Genomic DNA, 26,312 nt, shown 5'->3' on the forward strand with positions numbered 1-26,312 from the left:
TCAATTCCATTCCTAAAAAACATATAAATCTTTTTCCAAACTGTTTTTACTCACAAAATTACTAATCTACACTACTGGCTGGGGGTGAGCACTCAGCCCACTTACAGGGCACAACAGCAGCTCTAAGTATTATCTAAGCATATTAGCGTATACACAAACTTCCAAGGAAGGAAACTGAAATACACCTTCAGTTTGATGTGCCTAACTGACAGTCAGAGAACAATTAACCTAGAAAAACATTACTTAGAGGGAAATTTTATAGTATCAAATGCAGAGACAGAAAAGGGCTAAACCCAATGACCCAGGACGCCACTGTAAGGAACCTGAAAATTGAGCCCAAGCAATCTGAAGTGAAAGACACTTTAAAAAAAGGAAAAAATGCCGGGTGATGGTGGCGCATGCCTGTAATCCCAGCACTCTGGGAGGCAGAGGCAGGTGGATTTCTGAGTTCGAGGCCAGCCTGGTCTACAGAGTGAGGTCCAGGACAGCCAGGGCTATACAGAGAAACCTTGTCTCAAAAAAAATCAAATCCAAAAAAACAAAAAAAAAAAAAAAACAAAAAAAAAAAGGAAAAAACAACATAGTTAAGAAAAAATAAGAAGTTAAAAATGGACTAAAAGTAGTTATTTTAAAAGATCAATAAAATTAAACCTCTAATAATGGGAAACACTGAAGCCAAGAAAATAGACAAATTACTAGTATCCAAGTGGCAATAATGACCTCAAATGCTTAATCAGAGAATACTTAAAAAACAAAACAACTGGACCAAATTGTGATCCATCTCAAGGGGAGGCTCCAAGGCATGACACTATGACTAATGTTATGGTGTGCTTACAGAAAAGAGCCCAGCCTGGCTGCCCTCCAAGAGGCCCAACAAGCAGCTGACCAAGACAGACACAGATACTTATACCCAACCAATAGATTCAAGTCAGGGACCCCTGTGGTTGAATTAGAGAAAGCTGGAAGAAGCTGAGGAAGAAGACCAGCAGTCTCAACTAACTTAGACCCAAGATCTCTCAGACACTGAGCCACCAACTGGCAGCATACACCAGCTGGTCCGAGGCCCCTCATACAATATATAGTAAAGGACTACCTGGTCTGGCCTCAAAGAGAGAAGATGCATTTAACCCTAAAGAAACGTGAGGGCCCAGGGATGGGGAGGCCTGGTGGGTTGGTGGAGAAGGGGACATCCTCTTGGAGATGGGGGAGGAGGAATGGGAGGAAGAAGTTTTGGAAGGCGGACCAGGCAGACTGGGAGGAGAAGAATAACTGGACTGTAAAAATAGATTAAAGATAATTAAAACAAAAAACAAAAACAACAACAACAAAAAAAAAACCTTTATCCATTAATTTGACAACTGTAACAGAATGGAACAAAACCTACCCATGAAACAGAAACCAGGAATGCCTCTTTTTCTGGTATAGAAATTGAACTTCTAATGAAATTATATTTCTAGGCTCAGATGAATTCACAAATATGTAAAGGAGAAGTAGTACTGAACATAATCCCTTTTAGAAAACACAAGGGAAAGTGCCCTACTTCTTTTCATAATCTTTTCATAAGGCCAACTTTAGCCTCATAGAAATCAAATAAGAGGACAAAGAAGGCTGGATGCCAGTAACCCTGATGAGTACACAAACACAAACACACACAAACAAACAAACAAACACACACACACACACATAGATAACAAAATATTATCAGGTAAAACCTAAAGATAAAAAGAATAAAAGACCATGATCAATAGTGATAGCAGTAATACAGAGATTAGTCAATATATGAAAACCAGTACTTTCCAAAATGAAAATTACTTAACTTACATAATGTCAGAAAAAAATTTTGAACAAATTTTAGAATCCATTTAGAGTATGTCCCAAAAAAGAAGCAACTCACAGCCAACAATGAAGAGCTAGGTAGAATATGCTTTCTCTACAATGTACAGAAGAAAAAAACTAAATGTAGTAATTTGTTGTGTAACAACTGCAAGATAGAAGGATGGCACACAAACATTGGTATTTCAACATACTAGCAGTGACCATTTGGAAAATAAATAAAATTGTACAAAATGCCAAAGCTAACTATGTAGTCAGTACCTGGGCAGGCCCACAAGCAATTCCAACTATGTGTTTGGTGTCCAGTCCTGGTAGTGCCGTAGGTTCTGGCTTGGTCACACGCAAAGTGTCAAAGTGCTGGCACTGATCATTGCTCCCCCAGCTGTGCACCTCACTGTCTTCCGTCAGAGCAAGGCAATGAGTGGAACCTGCAGCCACATCAATCACCTTCTTCCCTAGAGAAAAGATGGACACAGTTACACCATCAAGCCTATGGCTGTAAGTCCTAGAAGGACATCCGCTCACAGTTACAGAAGAAGATAAATCGTTCAATATTAACTTCTGACATCCTTTAATATGAAGCTCAATTTACTTGATTTGACTATGCTATTAAAATATACATCATGTCTTGTCAACTATGATTTATTAATAACACAGTCCAAAGCTAGAGCTACAGTAATAAGCCTTTTTGTTCCGTTACTTATTCAAAATTATATTCAAAAAGACTGTATGATTTTTAAGTTCATATCCCTAGTCTTACTCATATTGGATAAGATACACACAGACAGAGATATATAAACACGCCATAAAAAGATACACTCTGTAATCACAAGAAAATCACAAGAAAGCCTGATCACTTATTCATATGCACTGTTCAAGAACCTCATGACTTTAAACCCTGTCCTGAAAAACCTTAATTAAAAAAAAAAAAAAAAAAAAAAAAAAAAAAAACTTAAAGCAACACTCCTTTGGTGCTTTTGATAGGTTTCCTGAGAAACTGTTTTTTTAAATATGCTTGACCACCAAAACATTCTCATAATGAATTAATTATTTACTGATTGGCTGACTGATTACTGGGCAGGAGAGGGCATGCCACAGCACACAAACTGGGGTCAGAGGGCAAGTTTGTAGAGTTGGTCCTCTTCCTCCACCTCTATGGGGGTTCTGGGGATCAAATGCAGATCACTATACTTGCACAGCAAATGCCTTTACTGGATGAGACATCTCTCCAACCCTGTCCCACAAATTCTGAGATTTAATTATATTGGTGGGAAAATGGTATTTTCAGTTAATAGATATTTTTCCCTTCAGTGTTGCAGATGTAGCCATGCAAAGCATATTCTTCTCTAAAGACCTTCTCTTAAAAGGAAGCCTACTCTTTTCTCAAAGTCACATAATTTGTGTACTGGTAGAAAAGTATTATACCTTTTCTTGAAGGTGAATCTAACATAATCAACTGAGCGTTTCCATATAATGTCAATAAAGTCAGCTGAAGCAAAGTGTTACCTAATAAGTCTGAGATACTGTAAATTAACATCAATAGTAATTTAAATATTCCTATAATAAAGTAATTAAACAAATTTTAGTTAATAACTAGAAACCTAGATTTTCTATATGAATGGAGAAAATTTTAAGAAGCCAACTGACAGCCAATAGAATTGTGCAACAGAGTGAATTGTGTTATTTTAGCATTTATCTCACCTGGGAACAGAACACTCCCACTGACTTAAGTATTAACACGCTATAAAATAAAACTGATGAACCAAGAACTGACAAGTCTCACTTAAAAGCCCTATTTCCAAACCCTCTCATTAAAGAAACAGAGAGAAAGGAAAATGAGTTAGTGTAAGAATCCACTAAACTAGTCCATGAAACAAAACGCAGGCCAAATCCTGTATCTGGGAATAAACTTTGAGGAGAACACAAAAGGACTACTCCCTTAACAATTAATAAGCTAGCCCCTTAAGAAGAACGCGCTTCACTCTGAACCAAGTCAAATACCAAAGGGTCCGATAGGCATACATGTACTAACCTTGCCAACTCTCTGACCTCACCCTTCACTGCTTTCTTGTCAGCTCGTCTGTACTTCTCCAGCATGCCCTTAGGACAGCATGGAGACAACCTACAATCCCACTAGGCCAAACATTATGGGAAAAAAGGAGAGTTTTCCCTTTATAAAGTCCATAGTTTTAATGTTCTTTCTCCAAACATGCCATTCCTAGCAAGGATGCCTGAAATTATGGGAGGATCTCAGAGGAGACCCACCCTCTATGCTACAGTGAGCACCACACACAGAGGACCCTCACTCACACATGGACTGCCCGTTCCTCCTCAATCTCCAATGCAAACTCCACAGTTCTGTAACCAAGCACTTATTCCCTGCCACCAAAAACAGGGTCATAGCCGACTGCCAGGAGAAGAAATCAAGCCTACTTCCAGCTGTTACCCCACAGCACAATAAGACTCAAAGTAAATGAATTAAAAGAATCATTTTAGGACATTTATTACAATATATAAGCCTCTTTCCATTATTTACAGCTATCAAGATAATTCTAATGACATTCCATTCACTGGATATAAGGTAAGAAAAGAAAGAAATTTGAAGATTTCTAAAGTATAGATTCACAAGGGTTTTAGTCCTGCAATCACCTTGCAAACCTTCCAAGAGTTTGGGATAACGGACATGTTCTTCTGTTCCATGCCCAAGCCTCTGATTGTCACCTTTCCCCCATGAATAAACTTGGCCATCTTTTGTCAAAGCAATAGAAAACTGACTTCCACAGCGCACTTTGATGACATCTAAGTCTTGAAGTTTTTCAATCAGCTTTGGGGTTTTGCAGCCATCACTTCCACCTCTACCCAACTTTCCATAGTCGCCATCTCCCCAAGACCACACTTGGCCTAGAAAACACAAATTACAAATACATTTAAGTAAAATTCATTGCACATCATAATGGAAGTTTTAAATGACTGAAAATAATAATCCATAAAACACATAAATCAATCTTACCTATATATATAGTTAATACTACACAGATTATTGACTAAATACAATATAATTTATATTTTAAATTGATATATTAGTAATTGAAAAAGTGTAAACAAGAGCTAGAGAGATGGTACAGTGATTTAGAATACTTAACATTCTTGAGAGGACTCTGGTTCCCACTCAGCACTCAGAGTCCTCCTCAATTCCAGTTCCAGGGAATCGGCATTCTCTTCTGCCCTCCTCAGGTAACACACACACACACACACACACACACACACACACACTGATCATTCATACTTAATGGCAAAATATGCATACTCATAAAATAAAAATAAGTCTTATTTTAAAAGTAAAAGCTGGTGTTTCATTTGGATTAAATGGAAAACAAAGTTCTGACTCTTACTTTTTAAGACAAATGCTGCTGCTGCAACTAAATTCTAAACGCAGAACAAAATCACATTGCTCCACAAGACGTGAGCACTGAGGGGTGTGGCAATGCTTCCTTTTACTGACCACTCTGGAGTCTGTCTGCACTGTGCACTGTGGTGTCCCCACAACATTGTAGTGTTTCCCAATGGCGCATATAAATACAATGTAATTTAATTAAATGACATAAAAGGGTACAATAAAATTACAAACGTGGTCATTAAAACTGAATAATTTGTAAAACCTCAATAAACTGGGGGTAAAAACTGTTCAGTTATACAATAGAAAAAGCTGTAAGAGGAAATCCAGAAGAAAAAAAAACAGAATGAAATTTTCAGTTTGTTTATAAATAACTCAGTTCTCATTCTGCTTTCAACTGTCCAAACCAAAATGTACTTTTTCTTAAAAATAAGATGATATTTTTATTTAGCCTTTGTGTGTGATACAGGCTGTAATAATGACCCAACAATGCCACAGTCACTAGAAAACAGCCAGAAACAACACATAAGCAAGCTCATCTGGAAGCATTCCAATACAATGCTAGCTATCAAGCCAGGCTAATCCCTCATCTAAACTGAAAACTATAAATAATACACTATTAGTTGACCAGTGAAAAAAAACCTCAGTGAACACATATATCTCAGAATATGAACCTAATTTTATGTCCTGCCTAAAATTCTGTCACTTACAGTTAAGCCAATGTTTTCAGTGAGTCTAGCACCCAAGACCAGACTGCAAAAACCGGCAGGATGCTTCTCCTGCACCAGTCACCTCAGAAAACAATGATGCAGCAGAAAGAGTTGCACTAAGAAAGCACAAGTGTGAGGTGAGCAATATTTATAGCCTTATTCCTAGTCCTAAACATTTTATCATTACAAACGTTTCCTCACAGAAACTTTAAAGGAATATCAAGGATAAAACCCAAGCACAACTTGTATAACCTGGCCAGGAACTGTAACTCCTCCACAGTCCTCCCAGCACTCAGAAAGCTAAGGAAGGTAGGAGCCCCAGAGTGCAAGGCCCACTGGACAAAACAGCAAGGTTCTATCACAAAACAAAACCATCTTAGTTAATAGTTTTGTGAAATATGACTCATTCAATAGTGGACATTTACAAATAATGAAGGGCCCTTTCAGATAACTCTTCTCTATAGAATTCAAAAAGCAGCAGAAGCACAGTGATTCTGAAAATGTATATGTATCAACAGCAGGCTCTAAGTGGATATGGAAGTACTAAAAAGATTTTATCTTGCACCAAAGACATTCTCCATAGTCAATTCTCTACATGCCATCCAACCTCTATGATGGTTGTATATGCTTGGCACAGGGTATGGCCTTGTTGGAGTAGGCGAAGTCACTGTGGCATGGGCCCTTGTCCTAGCTGCCTGGAAGCCAGTCTTTCCTAAAAGCCATCAGATGAAGAGCTGTGTAACTCTCTCCTCCTCCTGCACCAGGCCTGCCTAGATGTTGCCACCTTGATAATGGACTGAACCTCTGAACCTATAAGCAAGCCCCAATTAAAAGTCTACGAGTTCCCTTGGTCATAGTGTCTGTTCACAGAAGTAAAACCTTTTAAGACAACCTCTTTAAGAAAAAACAGACTAAGAAATTTTCCCAATTAATGCAAGGACTGACAAGGTACAGAAGTGAGACCACCATAATGCAGACAGACAAATTCATTGTAAAAATGGATACATTTCTGACTATCACATCAGAACCACTAGATGACATATCTCTCTCCCTCTTCCCCTCTCATTCCATATATGTGTGTATATGTATATACATATATGTATGGGTACATACATACGTATATACATATATGTGCTATGCATGGTTACAAACGCCTGTGGTCCCAGCTCTATGGAGACTAAGCCAATAGGAAAATGAGTTCAGAGACATTCAGAGATACTTAGCAAGATACTATCTCACTAATAAACACAAAAACATATAACTATGGTTAAGCAGAAATAAATTTCAATGATAGAGTACTTAGATCGCAGAACCAAGATTCACAGTACTAAAACAACAACAACAACAATCTCAGACCTATTAATAAAACATAGAGAGAAAACCAGAGATTTAGTAAGATACATTAGGTTGTAAAATACACAAAGACTATGAAAGATTGGCTATAATCAATCAATAGAGACTAAATGTTGGGCAATAGATTAATAGTGACAATTCAGAATGTCAGTTATAATATTTAGCTGTAATTTTTAGTGAAAAATAAAATACCCACTAAGAAAGGTAGTAGCCCCTAGGCAGCCACCTGCTTTCAAGAACCAAATCCTGGGGTATTCTTGGGCCTCTTCGCTGAAGCTGCTGAGATCCTACTGTGGTAGTTTGAATCAGGAATATCCCTCATAATCTTGGGCATCTGAACACTAGGGTTTCAGCTGCTGTCTTGGGAAGGCATAAGTGGCAGTACAGACTGAGGAAGGAAGAACATCACTGTGCGCAGGCTTGGAGAGTAAAAAGCTTCTCCTTCGAGTTTGCTCTTTGCTGTGTGCTTGCATTCAAGATGTGATCTTTCAAGGCTCTGCTCCAGCTGTCTTGCCTGACTGCTGCTATGCCTCCCAGCCATGACGGACTTTAATCCTCTAGAAACATAACTCAAAATAACTTCCTCCTACAAGTTACCTTGGTTATTGTGCTTTATCAAAGCAACAAAAAAGTAACCAATACACACACCAACCAGAGAGTGCAGCCTAAGGAGGTTCATACAGTTCCAAAACTCACTCATGCAGGCCACAGCCACCTACATCCCTAAGAAACAGTCCAGGGCAGCATAAGCTCTACATACCATTCTCAGTCACGGCCAGGGTTTGAGCATCCCCACTCCCGCAGGCAACATCAATGACCTTTAGTCCTTTGAGTCCAGCCACCAGCATTGGAATAGCCTCATCTTCACTGGAGCCTTGAAACAGATACAACTGTCATTCTCAATGTCTCTCAAAAGCAGCAAGCTCCTGCTACTCTATTCATGTACAGTAGACATACCATGGCCCAAGCGGCCGTAGTTCCCACGGCCCCAGGTGTACAGCTCCCCCTCAGCAGTGATGGCTGCGCTATATGTGCTCCCACATGCTATGTGCACCACGTGCTTCCCAGCCTGTTTTCCTGAGAAAGCTGAGATCACCTTGGGCTCCTCCAGAGGCCTGCAGGAAGGAAGGCAAAAAACAACAAAGTAGGAATTTCATAAGAGTTAGAAAAAGTAAAGAGGTAATCAGAACACAAGACTTTTTGCCTTTCTATCTCAAACACCAAACATCACTGCTTGCTAAATTGGATTCAGCAAGACTTAAATTAATTAAATTATTACAGACTTAAAGAACTAAAAAAAAAAAAAAAAAGAGCTCTGCTCCTAATGTCCCCAATCACAATCTATCAGCAACAAAGCAATGAATGCTGAGACACCCTTTAACATGGCTATACTGTAAGTTAAAGTCAGAAATAAACTCCTATACAATTGACTATAGTCAATTCTAGAAATGACAAAATAATATGAACAGAGTGCAAAATAATGGTTGGCAGGAGCTAGAGGGGGACATCAGGAAATAAGTACAAAGGATACACACACAAGCCTGGAGCAATGGCAGCACATCCTCTCTTGCTTGTGGTGGTTCCTACACTAAATGAATGTGCCAAAGCCTACCCAATAGTAAATTTGGTACGTGTGTGGGAGCTGGGGGTGAGGAAGTGTTTCACTGGTTTTATCTCATTTTTTTCAATTTCTTACATTATAGCTTTAGGGTTATTTCTGACCTCTAACAGAATGCATCATACAGATCACTACTTTTCCAGCAGACTGAGATTCTTCCCAGAGAATATTCTAAGTAGTGATGTTTCTCTCTCTGCCCTCTCTTCTCAAGCCCCTTCTCCACCAACTCAGACACAGTTAAGGCTGGGAATGCTTCTTACTGTACCTGACTGCTCCTCACTGATGCTCTGACCCATGAAGTAAACTTACCCCAGGAACAGCACATTCACCTATTGCCAGATTTTTCTACCAAGGTCCTCTTAAAACACCACCATATAAAATGGTACCATTACTCTGTGGTAACTGGCAGATCTCTCCATTTTACCCCTGAGCATTTAAAATAACCATTTCCTATTTTATTTCTATTCTTACATGGTGACTAAAACCTTCGACACAAAAACATAAGATTGCTTTTTATGCTTGTAAACAAAACATCATGACATCCAAGGGTCCTACTGGCAGAAGACATGATACAATGTGAACAGCAGGACAAGATGTGGGGTTTGTTGTATTTAGAAAACATGATGGAAGGGACAGTTGCTAGCCCTTGCTAATTCTGGCAATCCTACTTGTAGCAAGTTCTCAAGGAGTCATTTATCAAGAATGGACACAGGCCAGGGGAAGTGACCCATACCTTTAATCTCAGCAAAGGCAAGCAGTTATCTGTGAGTTCAAGGACAAACTGGTCTACATTGTGAGTTTCAGGAGAGTCAGAGCTACATAGTGAGACCCTGTCTCAAGGGAGAAGAAGAGAAGAGAAGAGAAGAGAAGAGAAGAGAAGAGAAGAGAAGAGAAGAGAAGAGAAGAGAAGAGAAGAGAAGAGAAGAGAAGCAAACCAACATGTTATATCTCCCTCCTTATCTAAATTCTGCAGTAGACAGATAAAATCACCCCTAACATTTTGCATTCTGTTGTGAATTTGAACAACCAGAAACATACCAGTTTCTGAAACATTTCTATACGTACACTGTGTCCCCGTGGCCCAGCCTTCCGCCATCCCCACAGCCCCAAGAGTACACCTCCCCCGTAGCAGCCAAAGCCAGATAGTGGTGACCATCAGAATGGGCAGCAATTTTCACAATGTTTCTGGAGGCAAGACCCTGGACCAGCTGTGGAGCCTAGAAAGGTAAAGATGGGAATAACGTTAGTCAGTCATAATAATGAACAACGGACACAGGATGACTCTCCCATTCATATTCTCCCTGAGCAAACACACTCAAACAGACAGACTAGGAATCTTCAGAGCTTCTGACCTGTTCTCCATTCCAGCACCAAGAGAACATTAAGAATTCTCCAAGTGAATGACAAAAGCTGGTGTGGGAATCCCTAAGGCAGGAAGCCTGTGTAACACAGATGCACAATTCAAGTACTTTCCTTAAATGAGAGCACACACGGTACTGCAATGCTCTTCAGACCCCATTCTGTTTCTGTTAACTACCATACATGTGAAAAATGGTTTGGCAAAATGCAATCATGATAAGCAATAGGAATTATCTGATGGAGTTCTTGATCTTAAAAACTTAAAACCCTGATAATTATCATAAATGAGATAATTTAACATGATTAATAATATACAATGAACAGACACCAATGACCAAGAATACTAGACTGTGTTGCATCTACAGCAGGGACCCCCACCACTGAAGGAGGCATGCAGAAACACTACACTCAGCACCTACCAGCATGTCACTGTTGTAAGCCTGTGTGTACACACGGCCATTGCGGGACAAGATCAGGAACCGCTTTTCTGCACAGGCGACCTGCATTACCCCCAGACTGGCAAGGCCTTCACACTGGATTGGACCAATAACATTGGCATAGTATTTCCATCCTATTAACCCCCAACCTATGACCTCCTGCAATGATCCCTGTAAGAAAAGAACACACACACATAAACATTTTCTTTAGAGTAAGAGAATACCCAGGACTAATACAGAGATACTATATAAGCTAAAAACAAAACAAGAGATTGATTGAAAACATCAAGATAGGAGCTGGAGAGATGGCTCAGAGGTTAAGAGCACTGATTACTCTTCCAGATGTCCTGCGTTCAATTCCTAGCAACCACATGGTGGCTCACAATCATCTGTAATGGGATCACTCTTCTGGTGAATCTGAAGACAACTACAGTGTTACTCACATACATAAAATAAATAGATATTTTAAAAAAAGACAAATTGGAAAAAAATAAAAAAGAAACCATCAAAATAACTCAGAACATTTCACATTGCCTCAGTTAAATGTTAACTGGGTTATTCATCCACAATATTTCATCTAAGAGTATTATTCAAAACCTGGCCCTTCAATATATTTTCAATGCTAAAACTACAACAGGTTATTTTTGTGTCAAAACTGGAGAAAATCAAAACCCCAAGCATAAGGATGGGTAAAAATGGTGAGGGTGATAGTAGTGAAGCTATTTGGGAACAACCTGAACATAACTCGCCCATGCTAGGTTATCTCACTAATACTGTAAAGGCACATATGATAAACAGAAACATGTACCAGATCATACAACACAGTACTATTTGGGAAGCAACATTCTGTCAATAATTCAGGCGTCCATTAAAGAGAGTAATTAAGAAAAAGATGTATTCAAACAAACAAACAAACAAAAAAACATAAAACAAAAAACAAGCTGGGCAGTGGTGGCGCACGCCTGTAATCCCAACACTCTGGGAGGCAGAGGCAGGCGGATTTCTGAGTTCGAGGCCAGCCTGGCCTACAGAGTGAGTTCCAGGACAGCCAGGACTATACAGAGAAACCCTGTCTCAAAAAAACGAAATCAAAAAAAAAAAACAAAAAACAAACAAAAAAACAATAAAAACAAACAAAGAAAAAGATGTATTGGCAGGCATGCCATTCATCACAGCACTCAAGAGACAAGGAGAGGCAGAACCTTATGAATTCAAGGCCAAAGCCTGGTCAATATCAGGTTCCAGTCCAGACAGGGTTACATAGTGAGACAATGACTCAAAATAACATTAACAACTTGAGGAGGAAATGGTAGAGAAGGAGGAGAGAGAAATTTGACAGGTAGAGCTCAACACATATGTATTAAAACAGCTTTTAAAAGTTAAGAGACCATCTCTATTTACTGATACAGAAGATGCCAGTGTATCTATTTGGTAAGACAAAAAAGCTAAAGAAAAAATAAGAAGCCAAAGAATAATTGTACCATGCTACTACTAATATGTCCATTCCAGAGAACAGTGAAAAGTTACAGACCAAACTTAGCAAAAGTGGATTAAGCAGATAGGATGCAGGGTATGTGAAAATCAAGAGAGGAAACAATAGTGCTAATACATTGTTATATACAAGCCTGATTTTGAACCATGTAGAAACAGACAGAAAAATATATATTATATAATTATATATATTCACACACATACACACACACACACATCACATATAAATATGTGATGTGTGTGTGTGTGTATGTGTGTGTGTGTGTGTGTGTGTATTTTATAAGTATATTTTCCCCCAAGTAAAAAGCTTAGATTGAAAGCCAGGATTTCCCTGCATAATCTTGACAAGAACACTACCACACCAAACACTCATTTTCTCCTGACTACAATAGGGGGAATATTGTGATCAGCAGCTGTGTTTATATGTGATATCTTTGATGGGCAGGCATGTCCAGCTTCTTATCACATAGGCCAATCACTACTCCACTCCTACCATACTGTTATTTATACGTTCTACATAATATATGACTGACTGCATTGTCATTACATTATAACCACCATTATACACTAATACCTCAGTGACAACATATATGATTAGAGTAAACAAGGCCATGGGTTTAATTTCCAGCACTAAAATAAGAAAAGATTCTCTGGTATTTCCCTACACGTGGCATAAAGCCTGCTGTCATGTGGACAAAGGTAAGCTCTCCAAGGTCCCTAATTAGTCACTAAGCCCTGAGTACTTGTCTGGAATGGATGAAGTTCTGAATAAATAGATTACTGGTATGAGCATGGCCATGTCAAGGACCCAAATGCTTCAGATTCAGGAAAAGAGAGCCTTCCCCAATCAGAGCAACATTATTCACAGTGCATACAAAAGCAGACTATACCTCCTCCTCCCTCCCAGATGTTTACACCTTGGACTGCTCCCTTGCAGAGACCTCCCATGAGACTGACTTAACCCCTCCTGTACTTACTGTCCTTACACCTACACAATAAATGTGATCAGTCTGAGGGCTGTAGGTGCCCTCTAGTTAAGTGAGCACATCCCACTTGATCGAAGCATTTCTGAGCATGTGTGTTTTCTTCATAACCCACCCAGAGCATTAACCCACACTCTGAACTATAGGCACATTTAAACATTATAACCGCCATTATCAGAAATAACAAATTTGGCACATACACAAAATGAGAATCTACAAGAACTCCAAATTATACACCACACAAATAATAATAAGCCGGTAGGAGCTGAGTGTTTGTGATAGTGTTAATTATCAACCTAGCAGAACATGGACTAGCCTGGGAAGTGAGCCTCTGGGCATGCCTGTAGAGAATTACCTTGCTATTTAAATTGAGAGAAGACTCACCTTAACTGTGGATGAGCCTATTCCCTGGGCAGTGGACTATCCAGGAAGAAAGCAAGCCTAGCATTAGTAAGCACTCACCACTCTCTTGATTACGGACTGTGAATGCCATGTGACCTACTGTGAGCTACTTCAAGCTCCTGCTACCACATACACTCAAACTATGAGCTACAGTAAGCAACTCTTGCCGGGTGGTGGTGGCACACGCTTGTAATTCCAGCACTCTGGGAGGCAGAGGCAGGTAGATTTCTGAGTTCGAGGCCAGCCTGGCCTACAGAGTGAGTTCCAGGACAGCCAGGGCTACACAGAGAAACCCTGTCTCGAAAAAGCCAAATCCAAAAAACCAAAAAACCAAAAAAAAAAAGCAACTCTTTCTCCCTTAGGTTGCTTTTGACAGAGTCCTAAGGGGGGTTTATGTTGTTGTCATTTTTGGTTTTTGGTTTTAAGTCGCACCAACAAGAAATGAAACTAAGATTGTGTTAAAGTACTTGCCTAGCACATTCAAGGTTGGAAGGATTTGTATCATTACACAAGAAGAAAGTGCTGCTCTAGCACATACCTTATGGGACGTTGGAGAGCTACACAGAGGAGGCATGCAGGGTGTAGCCAGACGGTCTAAATGAGCCATGACAACAACTGCAGTTTGTCGTAAATCGATGGCAAGTTCATTGTCTTGTGGAAGAGTAAGGTACCTTAGGAAACTCTCATTGGGGCTTAAAGGGCCAGATAAAAGCTAGATTAAGAGAGAGAAACAAACAGTCAGAAACAGTGGAGAAAAAATACCATCATCAACTTCTAATCACTATTTATGTTTCGGTATTTAGTTATGTACTTCCTGTGTTATTTTAGTCATCAAACAACGTTAATTATACAACTGCACTATACATTTTTACTCCCCCATACATGGCATATAAATACACATAATATTGACTGTACAATCTATATACTTTTGTACCACACATATGCAAACTCTATATGAACTATTAATACAGCCAAAACATCCTTTAGGAAGACTGCTCTCAAACCCTAATAAGGGAACTGGATAAATAGTTCTGTCCATACAGTACTTAGCAAAACGACCTGAATTCAATTCCCAGAACCCATATAAAAAATGTCAGACACCCTGACAAGGGAGACTGAGACACGGCCACTGGCCAGCCAGTCTGATCTACCTGAGAAATTCTAGACAAGTAAGAATAAGGTTGGTGGCTTTTGAGGTAGAAAACCCCAAATTGACCTTTGCTCTCCACACAAGGTAAAGACGGAGACTCACAGACAGACAGAAAGACAGACAGACAGACACACACACACATTTTTTAAAAAACATATAGAATCATAGAGCAAGCTCTCTGAAACATAACACAGTACTTCAGCATGCTTTGAACGCTAAAAACAAAACACAACAAAACCCCTCATTTTGATACGAATATTGCCCACTTTAGAGAGGGATTTTGATTTATCTTCTGGTTTTACAGACCCAGGAATTAAACCTATTGTTAGACAAGTACTCTAAGAGTCTTTAACAACTCCACCCCACCCATTTGAAATTTGGAAACAGGGTCTCCTTAAGTTGCCTGGGCTAGTTTTAAATCTTTGATCCTTCTGTCTCAGCCTACCAAGTAGCTAAGATTCTAGGTCTGTACCGCCCGGTCTGGCCGTCAATTAGTATCATATTTCTAACTCTTGTAAAAAAAAAAAAAAGTCTCATTATCACTTAAGAGTTTCAACACATATATCAGGCCAAAGTGATCATGAAACACCTAACTCTTTACAGAAAAGACAAATAGATAAAGAGCCAAAGTCCTCCAGATTTCACCAGTATTTGTTTACATTTAACACAAAACAGCCTAACACAGAATCTAAAATTCACTCCCAAAACAATCAAGCAGCCTCAGGGAAGACACAGACACTAAACCCCACACACAGAGATTGCCACAGCTGACCTAGCAAAGTCTGCAAAATCAACATGGCAAGCAGTACACAGGTCTCTCTAGGCCAGTAGATCCATGCCAAACCACATTCATCTTCCTAAGTCCAAATCTCAAAGCTGCCATACGGAGGAATCTCTATCGCATGTATGATACTCTATTTCTATCTTGTCAATATAGTACATGTGACCTTCCATACCTGCCCCATCTCATGTGCTCCTATCAGCAGTAAACAAATACACTCAAAAGGTACCTACTCCCATGGAAGTACACATTCTGGCTCACCTAAAATAACCTAGTTCTTTAATATTATCAGAATAAGAAAGGGTCATCTATACACAAGACCCCAGGTGACACTCACATGCATGTCGCTCTCTGTATGTGGCATGTCCTTACTGCAGATGATGCTCTGAAACCTCTGCAGCAGAGGTAAAAGAGGAGCACTGGTGCCCTGGGCAGAGCGCTCATTGTCAGTCTCCTGTGCCCCACTGTCCCACAGCTGAAGCAACAACAGGATGGCAGACAACATTTGGCTGAAAAGGAAGGATATTTACTCTCTAGTAAAAACAAATTAATGTTTGCCATACCACATCAAAACTATAGAAATAGTGAATTACAGAACAATGATATGAAAAAAGATGCTAAAACTATGTCATAGAAATAATTCTTGGCAATTAAATCACTGAATTAATGCTAAGAATTTAGCAAAAGATAATTGTCATCTACTAAAAAGCATAAAAATAGCTAGTACTTTGTACATAAAACTTTTAGAATATTAAGTCAACAAATTAAGAATATCTATTTCAGAAAAAACTAAATAAACAGTTACTTAGGGAAAAACACTTTAAAAGAGTGCTTAGATGACTAGATAAATTAGTCTAAAAAGAAATATAGACAACAAAACAGACTAGCACAAGAATAAACAGGGGGCCAGAGATGACCCCTGCCTGGCTCCACGGGGCCCAGATAAGCAGAGCAAGCCTGAGATAACCCCCACCTCCCACCACTGAAACACAGCCAAGGTGGTCAGTCAGAGCATGCCCACGCTGACCACCACCACCACCACCACACAGCATGTGCAGAGCCTAGCACTCTGAGATGACCCCAGGCTCCCAGAGACCCCTGGTGCCACGGAGATGAGCAAGTAAGTGGTGGAGTGGTGAAATAAAGAGAAGCAGAATGGTGTGTGCACAATGAAGAGAGACAAAACTAGAGACTCAAGGGGAGTAAGGGACAGCCAAGTGTGAGTAGCTGGCCATGCCAACCTCAAGTCGAGAGGAAATCCAGGCCCATGCTACAGGTAAGAGCCATGTCTGGGTCCATGGACCTGCAGCAGTGGCAGTCTGTTACCACCAAAGGCCATGTTGATGTCTGTGGGCTATGCAGAGCTGGCCCTACCCCTCACCAGCTGTAGTTGTAGTTAGCCCCACCCCTTGACTGGGCAGCACGAGAGTTTGCCCAGGTGCCCAGGTGTATAGTAAAAGAGAGCTCGCCCCTATGGCATGAGCAAGAGAGAGCTGTCAGGCTGACCAACTCAGTTACCACTCAGGCCCAGATCCAGGGCTTTGGCCCAGCCCAACAGTTCCCCATCCATGAACTAATGAAGGGGCTGGTTTTATAGATCAAAAGATGCAGGTTCTCCATGACACAGCAGAAGATCTGAGAAGAGTTCCAGGGAGAATCCAGTACTGATAATGTAGCAGGAGTCAAGGCCTTAAACCAGACAATGACTCACTGCAATGATCATTTGCAAGAAAAGTTGTTTGAGTAAAAGGGTATATATACTTGTGTGAGTGGGATTGGGCTTCATGATATGAAATTCACCAAAAACAAAAACAAACAAAAAAAATCAATAAAAAGTTTATTAAAAAAAGAGAGAGAGAGAGAAAGAGAACAACAGAGTCCTGGGATGAAGGTTCTCCAGAACACAATTTGCTCCACAGCAGGTTTTTCAGGTATACAACCATCTCCTGAGGTGATCTGAGCTGTAACTCACCTAAGTGTGCCTCTCTGGACAGCCAACTCCAGTAGAATGGCCAAAGCCAAGTGCTGGTCCTGTAGAGGAACTCCTCCTGGCCCCTTGGTCCCTGGTGTTCCATGAACATCCCTGAAATGACAGCAACAGGAAGGTTAGGCAACATCAGAGAAAGCGGAAATCTTTAACTCATAGCAACACACTAATTATATTTACTTTCCCATGTAAAAAGGTAAGCACATGCACATGCACGCAGCCAAGGGAGGAAAGATAAGGGAAAGAGCGAGTGCACCATCTTTTCTAGTGGGCAGTGCTTTCTTCAGTGTGTAGGATTGAATCTTAAGCCCTGGACAGAAACACTGGGTGTTAGGCTCTATCACTGAGCTCGATGTCCCACCTACTAAAGATGTAGTTTTAAAAAGCATGAATTATATTGCACCAGAAGATACACCCTATGTTTCTAAAGCATAAAGTCATTTGCATTATATAAAAATGAGTAGAGAGGTCTTTAATGGGGCTGGGCTGTAGCTCAGTTGGTAGAGTCCTTTGACTAGCATGCACAAACCCTGGGTTCCCATGCCCATTACTCCATAAACTGGACAGGGTTATAATCCTAGTACTTGAGGTAGAAGCAGAAGGATCAGAATTCAAGGTCATCCTAGCTACATAATATTCTGAAGCCAGCCTGGGCTACATGTGAGCCTATCTCAAGAAAAGAAGGAAAGGACAGAAGATAGGGGGAGTGGATGGATGTCTATTTACAATTTTTTTTTCCAATTTGAAAAAAATATAGTCAACTTTCCCATAAAAGTTAGAAAAATTTTAAAGTCACCAGAGGATCTAAAGGCAAATCTATGCATATTTATATTTCAAATCAAAGAAATATTTGAACTGCTACTCACTAATAAGTAACAAATTTTCTAAATATAAAAATTCAGAAGGAAAGACTTTATAACTCACACTGAAATTTTTAAATTAAATCTGAGGGCTTTAGCTTTAAATTTTCTATGGCAAAGACTTCATCAGCATTCCCAGGAGACACGTGGCTCATGTGCAAGATACCAAAGGCACCCCTGTTAATTATGGGACTAAAGAATGACTCCTGCTGAGAAAACTCAAGAGCACATTAACTTTCCTTCTATGTGTCTTTGTACTAAATTTTATATTTTCTTTAACTTAAAAAAAAAAAGTAATTATAGATTCCTATGTAAGCCAGGAGCAGAAACATACTCCTATAGTCTCAACTATCAAGGAGCTAAGGATCGCTTGCATTCAGGAGCTCTGGCCTGTAGTGTGCTACGCCAATTAGGTGTTAAGGTCAACCTCCTAGGAACAGGGGACCACTAGGTTGTCTAGGATTACCAAGTTGTGTAAGGAGGGGTGAGCTGCCCAGCCCAAGTCAGATGGGACAGGTCAAAACTCCCATTCTGATCACAGTCATACAAAAAATAAAAAAGTGTAACTACCTATATGCTACAGTTTGGATTATAAATGCCTGCCAAACACCCCCTTGTATTGGCTGGCTAATCCCAAATCCATGGCACTATAGAGTAGTGACAGAATATTTAATAGATAGAGCACAGTACAAAAGTTAATCATTGCTGGTGTACTCTTGAAGGAAATACTACAGCTCTGGTATCACCTCTTTCTTTGCTTATTGGCTGCCATGGACTGAACAGGCTCTTCCATGGTGAATTGTGTTCATACAGGTCCAAAGCAACAGGGAGCCCTTAAAACATTCCCTCCTTTCAGTTGGTTGTCCAAGGTTTTTGTTACAGCACTAATAAACTAACAAACAGATTCATAGGTTTTTGGTTTGTTTTCTCTTTCCAGTAGAGAGAAGAATCAAATTATTGTCCATGCTCAACAACTGCTCTACTACTGAGCTACATCCCCAGCACTTGTCAGAATATTTTGTTTGAACAGCCATGTACTCAAATATTATCTACCAAGACTTCAAGATAAGCACCATCAATCCCTCAAAACGGTGGTTCCTCATTATCACTAAGAGGCTCACAAGAAGTGCTCAGTTCAAATGGATGGATGGATGGATGGATGGATGGATGGATGGATGGATGGATGGTCAAATACCTCCAAAAAACAATAAATAACAAAAACAGCTGATAATTTCTATCACATTCAGTATGATAAAATAATTGGGTCAATCTTGGGTCAAGTCACAATAATCATGAATTAGATTATCTACAAAGCTGAAAATGGGCCAGAGAACCGGCTCAGTGGATAAAGGCACTTGCTGCCAAGATTGACTTACCTAAGTTCAATGCCTAGGACATACATGGTAGAAGAGGCCTCTGACTTCCATGCATTCACTGTGACACATGCACCTATGCATACACACTCTCTCACTCACACACAGACACACAGACACAGACACACACACACACAAATATCTCACATACAAAATAAACTGTATAAAAACAATTTTAATGTAAATACAAGATCTTGAAAGTATGCTGAAAACACAGCAGCAAAACTTAGACATCAAGTTCCCTAAGTTGCAGTGATATGAGAAGAAGAGAATGAGGCTCAAGCATAGTAGAGTTAGTCCATAGAAATGCAAGGAAAGTACAAACTCACCCAGTCACAACAGACCTGAGGAACCTCGTTGCTCTCTCTACCACCTCCAACCACACAGAGGATACTGTGCTCTCATCAAAGAGGGAGGCTTCAGGAAGAGCTCGAAGGGCATCCAGGGACTCCTGCAAGAGTTCACTGCAGAGATCCGCATCCTCACCTGAGCAACACAGTGAGTCAGAGGAGGCTGCCCACCCTTAGGGATCGCTGACAAAGGGAGTTCCACTCACTCCTACTGAGGCTCCAAATCCTCAGGTGAACACATTCGCACGCATGCAATTCTTCATTCAACAGGCCAAACTCTAATATACCTGCTGAAATTCCATTCCACCTTTGATGTCTCCACATAAACAATAAAGATTGAGCATCTCTTACATAAAATGTTGGATGTCAGTAGTGAGTGAGTGTGTGTGTGTGTGTGTGTGTGTGTGTGTGTGTATGTGTGTGTGTGTGTGTGATATATCTCTTTCTCTGTGTATGTATATGTGTGTGTGTGATGTATCTCTTTCTGTGTATGTATATGTGTGTGTATGTGTGTGCATGTGTATATATGTCTGTGAGTGTACTTATGTGCCTGTATGTCTGTGTGAAACCTTGAAAAGAGAACTCAAGTCTAACTTCAGTTCTGTTTCATGTATATCTTACACAAAAAACCTGGAGGAAATCTTATGCAATATCTCTAATGTGACTGCATGACAGCAGCAACATGTCACATGAGGCTGAGTAAAGGATTTCTACTTGTGAAATCAAGGATTAAAGACTGTGAAGCATATCAGACCACATATTTTCAGATTATGGGTGCTCAACTGATAACTTCTCACTAAGGCTGTCATTCCATGGTAACAGAGGTGATAGGGTTGTAATAAATGAACACTGTCTTAAAAACAAAGACCTGGAAACTCAAAAAGACCCTGTAGCCTCTTCTCTTAAAAAATAAAGAACTTAAGGTAAAGAGAACAAAGACATTTGTACCCCTGAGATGATCTCAGGGTCCTGGAATCTAGCTGGTAGGTGGCCAAGAAGGAACTTGCCGTGGCAGAATTGCTCAGAGAACCCAAAACTTCTGCTCAGTGACAGAAACAGAATGGCACACACACATACCTGAACGCCAGGCCCTCCGTAAGAAAGCAAAGGCGAACGACAGTGCTGCTCGGGACCCGACTCTGGCAAGTCCTTCCACCCCTCTGCCTGTGGGACGGGCACTGTAAATAAACACATCGGCTATAACAACTGGTCAGTCAGAGGAACACAAAAATAATAAAATAAAGAAAGATCAGCATATGACCTATGGTCTTCAGTTATCAGGGTCCTTTGTGGGGTTTAGTGTCAATTTTTTTATACTTTATATTTTTTTACAAAGGATAAAAATATCCTTTGTAAAGGAAAAGTTTCTCTGAGGACATGAGTACTGCAGGGGATGCTCTGTGCACTTTATCTGTGAGAGTCTCAGTAGTACAGGGGAGGCTCTGTGCACTCAACTGTGAGAGCCTCAATGGTGTAGGGGATGCTGTGTGAACACAGATAAGTGACCATTAAAGAAGAAGAGCTATTTACTGCTTCCAGGAGGCACTGAATGCCAGAAAACAGGAATATATTTCTGAATGAGAAATATAAGTATTACAAAATAGAGCCTTTAAAACTATGTACTTATCTTAATTCTCTGATCAGAAGAGTTTAGAAGACTATTACCAACATTTTCCATTGAGGAAAACTGTTTCTGTGAAACCATGAATCTCAGGTCTCCTGACAGTCAGAATCTCTTGGCCCCAAAAATGAACCTATAGCCCTAGGCCAGTATAAAAACCACTCTCAAAATAATAGTCTCTTTTTTCTTACTATTGTTTCTCGTATGTGTGTGTGTATGTGTGTGTGTGTGTGCCCGCGCGCACACACACAAATAAATACAACCTACCATACGTTTTAATTTTAGGAGAAACCCTGTCTGAAAAACAAAAACAAAAAGAAAAGGAAAAAGAAAAAGAAAAGGAAAAAGAAAAAGAAAAAAGACTGTCCCTGACTAGCTCGCTCCAGTTACTTTTATTTAATCATTACACAAAATTAATTTGGGCTTGGCAAGGGTCTAACTACCAGTGTTACCTTGCCCTTGCTGCCTGAGAGAGCAGACGGCCCACACAGATCTCAGTCTCCTTCGACCATGGCTAGCCATAATCAGAAGTCCTCCATGTTTGCCAAGAGTGTCTTAGGACCAAGGTTTGTGCAGCTGCAAGCTCTCACATAGCACCAAGTGCAGACTTCCCAGGGAGACTGCATTTCTTCAAGGTTCAAACAGTCTTAAAACAATTTCTTAGCTTCTACTGATTAACCCAAATATAGCAAAGGCTTTGCTGAGGCATTTCACTCACAGTCAGACACAAAGGCTCTATTATGCACACCACTATAGCAACTATTTTCAAATGGAAATAAACCCCAAAGTTCCCTTGGTCCAGGTAACATGAAAACGTACTCTATGACAACATGATTTTGACCAGATGTAATAGGGAAGGGGAGGACAGGAGAAGGGAATGAGAGGTCAGAGGGGAGAAAGGGAGAAGAAAGCAGAGTAGAGATGAGGGGAGGAGGAACCAAATGAAGCTACAGTTAACGCTTGTGTGCAAGACGCATGAGTCCACACACACACTTACTGCTGCATTTACTACACAGTTCCCATGTGCATCCCAGAGAACGAAAACCACTATGGCAACCAAAGAAACAAGCTCTGAGCCATGGAAAATAAGAGTTACCATGACACTGTTCTGTGGACAAGAGCTTTCAGTTACATTTAGAAAAAAATACAATTTTACAATTTTATTTTAATAGATACTAGCTAATACCATGGGAGAAATATGATGATATATTAATAAGTATCCATAAATTAAAAAACCATATGTCTAGAGGTATCTTTAGTAATAGAGAAACTGTCTTTAAAAAAGAGCGAGAACTTACACAGAGATGGCAAAGGGATTTTTCTATTTGTAGTCTTACCTTTTCTTCTCTGTGGGAGGCACAGAAATGCTGCTGCTTTTCCACTTAACTTTGACATTCTCCTGGAAAACAGTTCTGTTCAAGGCAATGAAATAGCGCTCGAGGATCACCAGCCTCTGCTTCAACCTCAAGGCTGACAGTGTAGTGGTAGCTGACTGGACAGCCAGGGCTTGCTGTTCTTTAACCAGCACAGAAAGACATTCCTTCAGTTCATTCACATCTGAAACACAAGGTAAGAAAACGTTCTAACTCCTCAGTATCTTGGGCATGGTTGTCAATAATACTGAGATATTAGACAATGACAATAGGAAACACTTAAGTATATAATACTGCCCAAAGCATTAAACACTGTACACATATTAGCTAGTAATATTGTATGTCCACAAAGGAAACTCAGGCAGAGAGGTTAAAGAACTTGATAAAATCACACAGAGAAAGTATATAGCACAGGACATGGGTGGCTTTTGGGCTTCAGTGCATATTGATTCTCTATAATCACCATGTCCAAGTTGCTAATACAAAATTGTAAGGCCATAGACTGCTTGCTTAGCATGCACAAGGCCCTGGGTTCAAGGCTTAGCCCAAACAAATAAACAAATTCTCAAAACTATAAAGGCAAACTTCTCAGTAGCCCAATTCCTAAGGAGAAAAAAAAACTCTAGCCACCTTGCTATGCAACTAAGGTCAAAAAGTGCAGAGAGGTGTGTGTGTGTGTGTGTGTGTGTGTGTGTGTGTGTGTGTGTGTGTGTGTGTGTGTGTGTATGTATGTACATGTATGCATGTACTCCTGTGCATGTTGCTAGAACAACCTTGGGTATCATCCTTCATGTGCTATCTACCTGTTTAGGGGGACAGGGTTTCTCAGTGGCCTAGACCATGCCAAGTCCAGGCTTACATTATTAGGCAGGCTTACAAGTAAGCCTCAGGGATTTGCCTGTCTCTTTCTCCTTAGTGCTAGAATTTACAAGTGAGAGCCACCACATCTTACTTGTTTTACATGTATGCTATAGATAAGTCTCCCCAAACTCAAAAGTAGTATTTTAATACATTTAGTATGACTAACTAACGAAAGAAACACACTACAGAACTATTCTATAGGAAGATAAAGTAGTCAGGCTGTTGACAAATGCTTAAGCTATTCTCTCTAGTGGATGTCTGGATTTTTTCACAAGAGTGTATCTTTTTGTTGGTTTTTTGTTTTGTTTTGTTTTGTTTTGTTTACGTAGCTGTAAGACAATCACATGACTAAAATAACTTTAAAAATCCTGGTCTATTGACTAAGTTACCTGGCACTATAAATTAAGTTACCTATAACTAACCCTCACACTAGCAATGCTCCTGTGTTTATCTCATGTCTTTCCTACAACAGTCCCCGCCTCCAAGACTCAGACCCTGATAATCAATCACAAAGCCACATCCAATCTCTCTTGAATGGTAGATAACCAGTTTTCTGGCTACTTGAGCATGTTTTCCATAGAAAGGGTTCTTAAAGAGCATTGGAGAAGGCTAGAGAGATGGCTCAGCAGTTAAGAGCACCAACTGCTCTTCCAAAGGTCCTAAATTCAAATTCCAGCAACCACATGGTGGCTCACAACCCATCCATAATAAGATCTGCCTCCCTCTTCTGGAGTGTCTGAACACAGCTACAGTGTACTTATATACAATAAATTAATAAATCTAAAAAAAAAAAAAAAGGCATTGGAGAGTACATCTCATCTCACCACGTCCCAGGACTGACCACTACCCAGGACTCTCAGCTTTATTCCAACAGGCACTGCACACTGGCAATCTAAAACTGAAATGCCTAAGAGCTGATAGTCATGAAAAACAAGATGAGCAACACCCTGAGTTCTATATTGGTCTCAAGATGGAAAATCAGAATTTCTACATGTTAGAAATACATGGTATTTCTGCTTTTGGGGTGGAGGGTGTTTAGACCTCCAAATGATTTCCTTAGTGGCTAAACTTATAGCCCCATCAGCAGTGTATAAGTGTTCCTTTATTGCCACATCCTCATCAGCATTGTCATTTATCATTTGTCTTCTTAATAATATGCATTCTGTCATGCATATGATTCATGTAATATGGAATCTCAATGTTTTAATATATTTCTCTTCTGCCAGTGTGAAAAAAAAAAATCCTAAAAGTTCATGTACCTAATTACTGAGTTTTAAAAATACATGAAGCAGAGCCTGAAGAACTCAAAGTCTACAACTAACCCTAAAGGCTTCAATACCCCTAGTATGGAGAAGATAAGCAGTCAGGCTTTGATTTATTTCTCTCTCACCACAACTAGAAAAACAGAGGAGACAGAGAACAAGGCCCAGTCAAGGGACTGTAGGGGAAGACGTCGCGTACAAAAACCCCGTGTGCTACACAAGCAGGCTTCAGCTGACTACTTTCAGCAAGCGCATCTGAAACCCACAATGTACAGAACAGAACCCGTGATGATTATAATTATAATTATAGTCTATAATTCTACATAAAACGGAAGCACTACATACCCTAAATGCCCCCACTGTATGAGGAGGTCATACACGTCAATGCAATCTCACCTCATGCACCGGGCCAGAAAGCATGTATCTAAGACAGAATGGTCTAAAACCATTCCACAATTCTCCCTGTTCTTGTTTGTGCTATCTCATTACCTACATTCTTCAAACTAGAAAGCAACCTGAAATTGTATAGAGTGCTAACACAGTCTGGAGCAATAATCCAATATTAGTACGACTCCCCGTGCAACAAGGTACAGAACAAGTAGGAGGATCTCAATGTCCATCAATGGATGAATGGATAACCAAATCGTGGTGTGTATATACAATGTGAGTCATATTCAGTTGAAAGAAAAATGAAATAATGAAATTTGAAGGAAAATGGATGGATCTGCAAAGTATAATATTAAGTGAGGTGACCCAAATTCAGACAAGAATTGTATGTCCTCCATTATGAAGCTACAATGCATACATTTTTGCATATAAACAGGTATAAGTGTGGGTAAAGCCCCCCCAAAATGTAAAAGAGACCACAAAGGAAGACAAAAGTAGATAATGGGGGCTGGAGAGATGGGTCAATGGGTAAGAGCACTGACTGCTCTTCTGAAGGTCCTGAGTTCAAATCCTGACATCCTCATGGTAGTTTGCAACCATCTGTCATGGGATCTGATGCCTCTTCTGGTGTCTGAAGACAGCTACAGTGTACTTACATATCATAAATAAATAAAATTAAAAAAAAAAAAACAGTAGGTGACAAGGAAAGATGACAGTGGGTAAAAGA

General features: G+C 40.0%; 1 protein-coding gene across 5 annotated transcripts in view; it reads right to left on the reverse strand.

Moving 5' to 3' along the window:
* Positions 1-26,312, reverse strand: part of Herc2 (HECT and RLD domain containing E3 ubiquitin protein ligase 2) — a 165,344-nt gene that overhangs the window by 114,518 nt on the left and 24,514 nt on the right. For 4 of the 5 annotated variants that reach the window (XM_052161599.1, XM_052161565.1, XM_052161574.1 and 1 more), the window contains exons 5-16: positions 23,040-23,259; positions 21,159-21,259; positions 20,061-20,217; positions 17,484-17,594; positions 15,849-16,020; positions 14,119-14,292; positions 10,687-10,875; positions 9,974-10,125; positions 8,248-8,405; positions 8,051-8,164; positions 4,483-4,734; positions 2,095-2,288 (exon numbers count right to left, since the gene is read on the reverse strand). In XM_052161599.1, coding sequence (XP_052017559.1) covers positions 2,095-2,288; positions 4,483-4,734; positions 8,051-8,164; positions 8,248-8,405; positions 9,974-10,125; positions 10,687-10,875; positions 14,119-14,292; positions 15,849-16,020; positions 17,484-17,594; positions 20,061-20,217; positions 21,159-21,259; positions 23,040-23,259 — 1,994 coding nt within the window. The remainder of the gene's footprint in view (positions 1-2,094; positions 2,289-4,482; positions 4,735-8,050; positions 8,165-8,247; positions 8,406-9,973; positions 10,126-10,686; positions 10,876-14,118; positions 14,293-15,848; positions 16,021-17,483; positions 17,595-20,060; positions 20,218-21,158; positions 21,260-23,039; positions 23,260-26,312) is intronic. The other variant, XM_052161590.1, reaches the window with a different exon arrangement.

Source organism: Apodemus sylvaticus, chromosome 1 (assembly GCF_947179515.1).
Source record: "Apodemus sylvaticus chromosome 1, mApoSyl1.1, whole genome shotgun sequence".
Classification (NCBI taxonomy): domain Eukaryota; kingdom Metazoa; phylum Chordata; class Mammalia; order Rodentia; family Muridae; genus Apodemus; species Apodemus sylvaticus.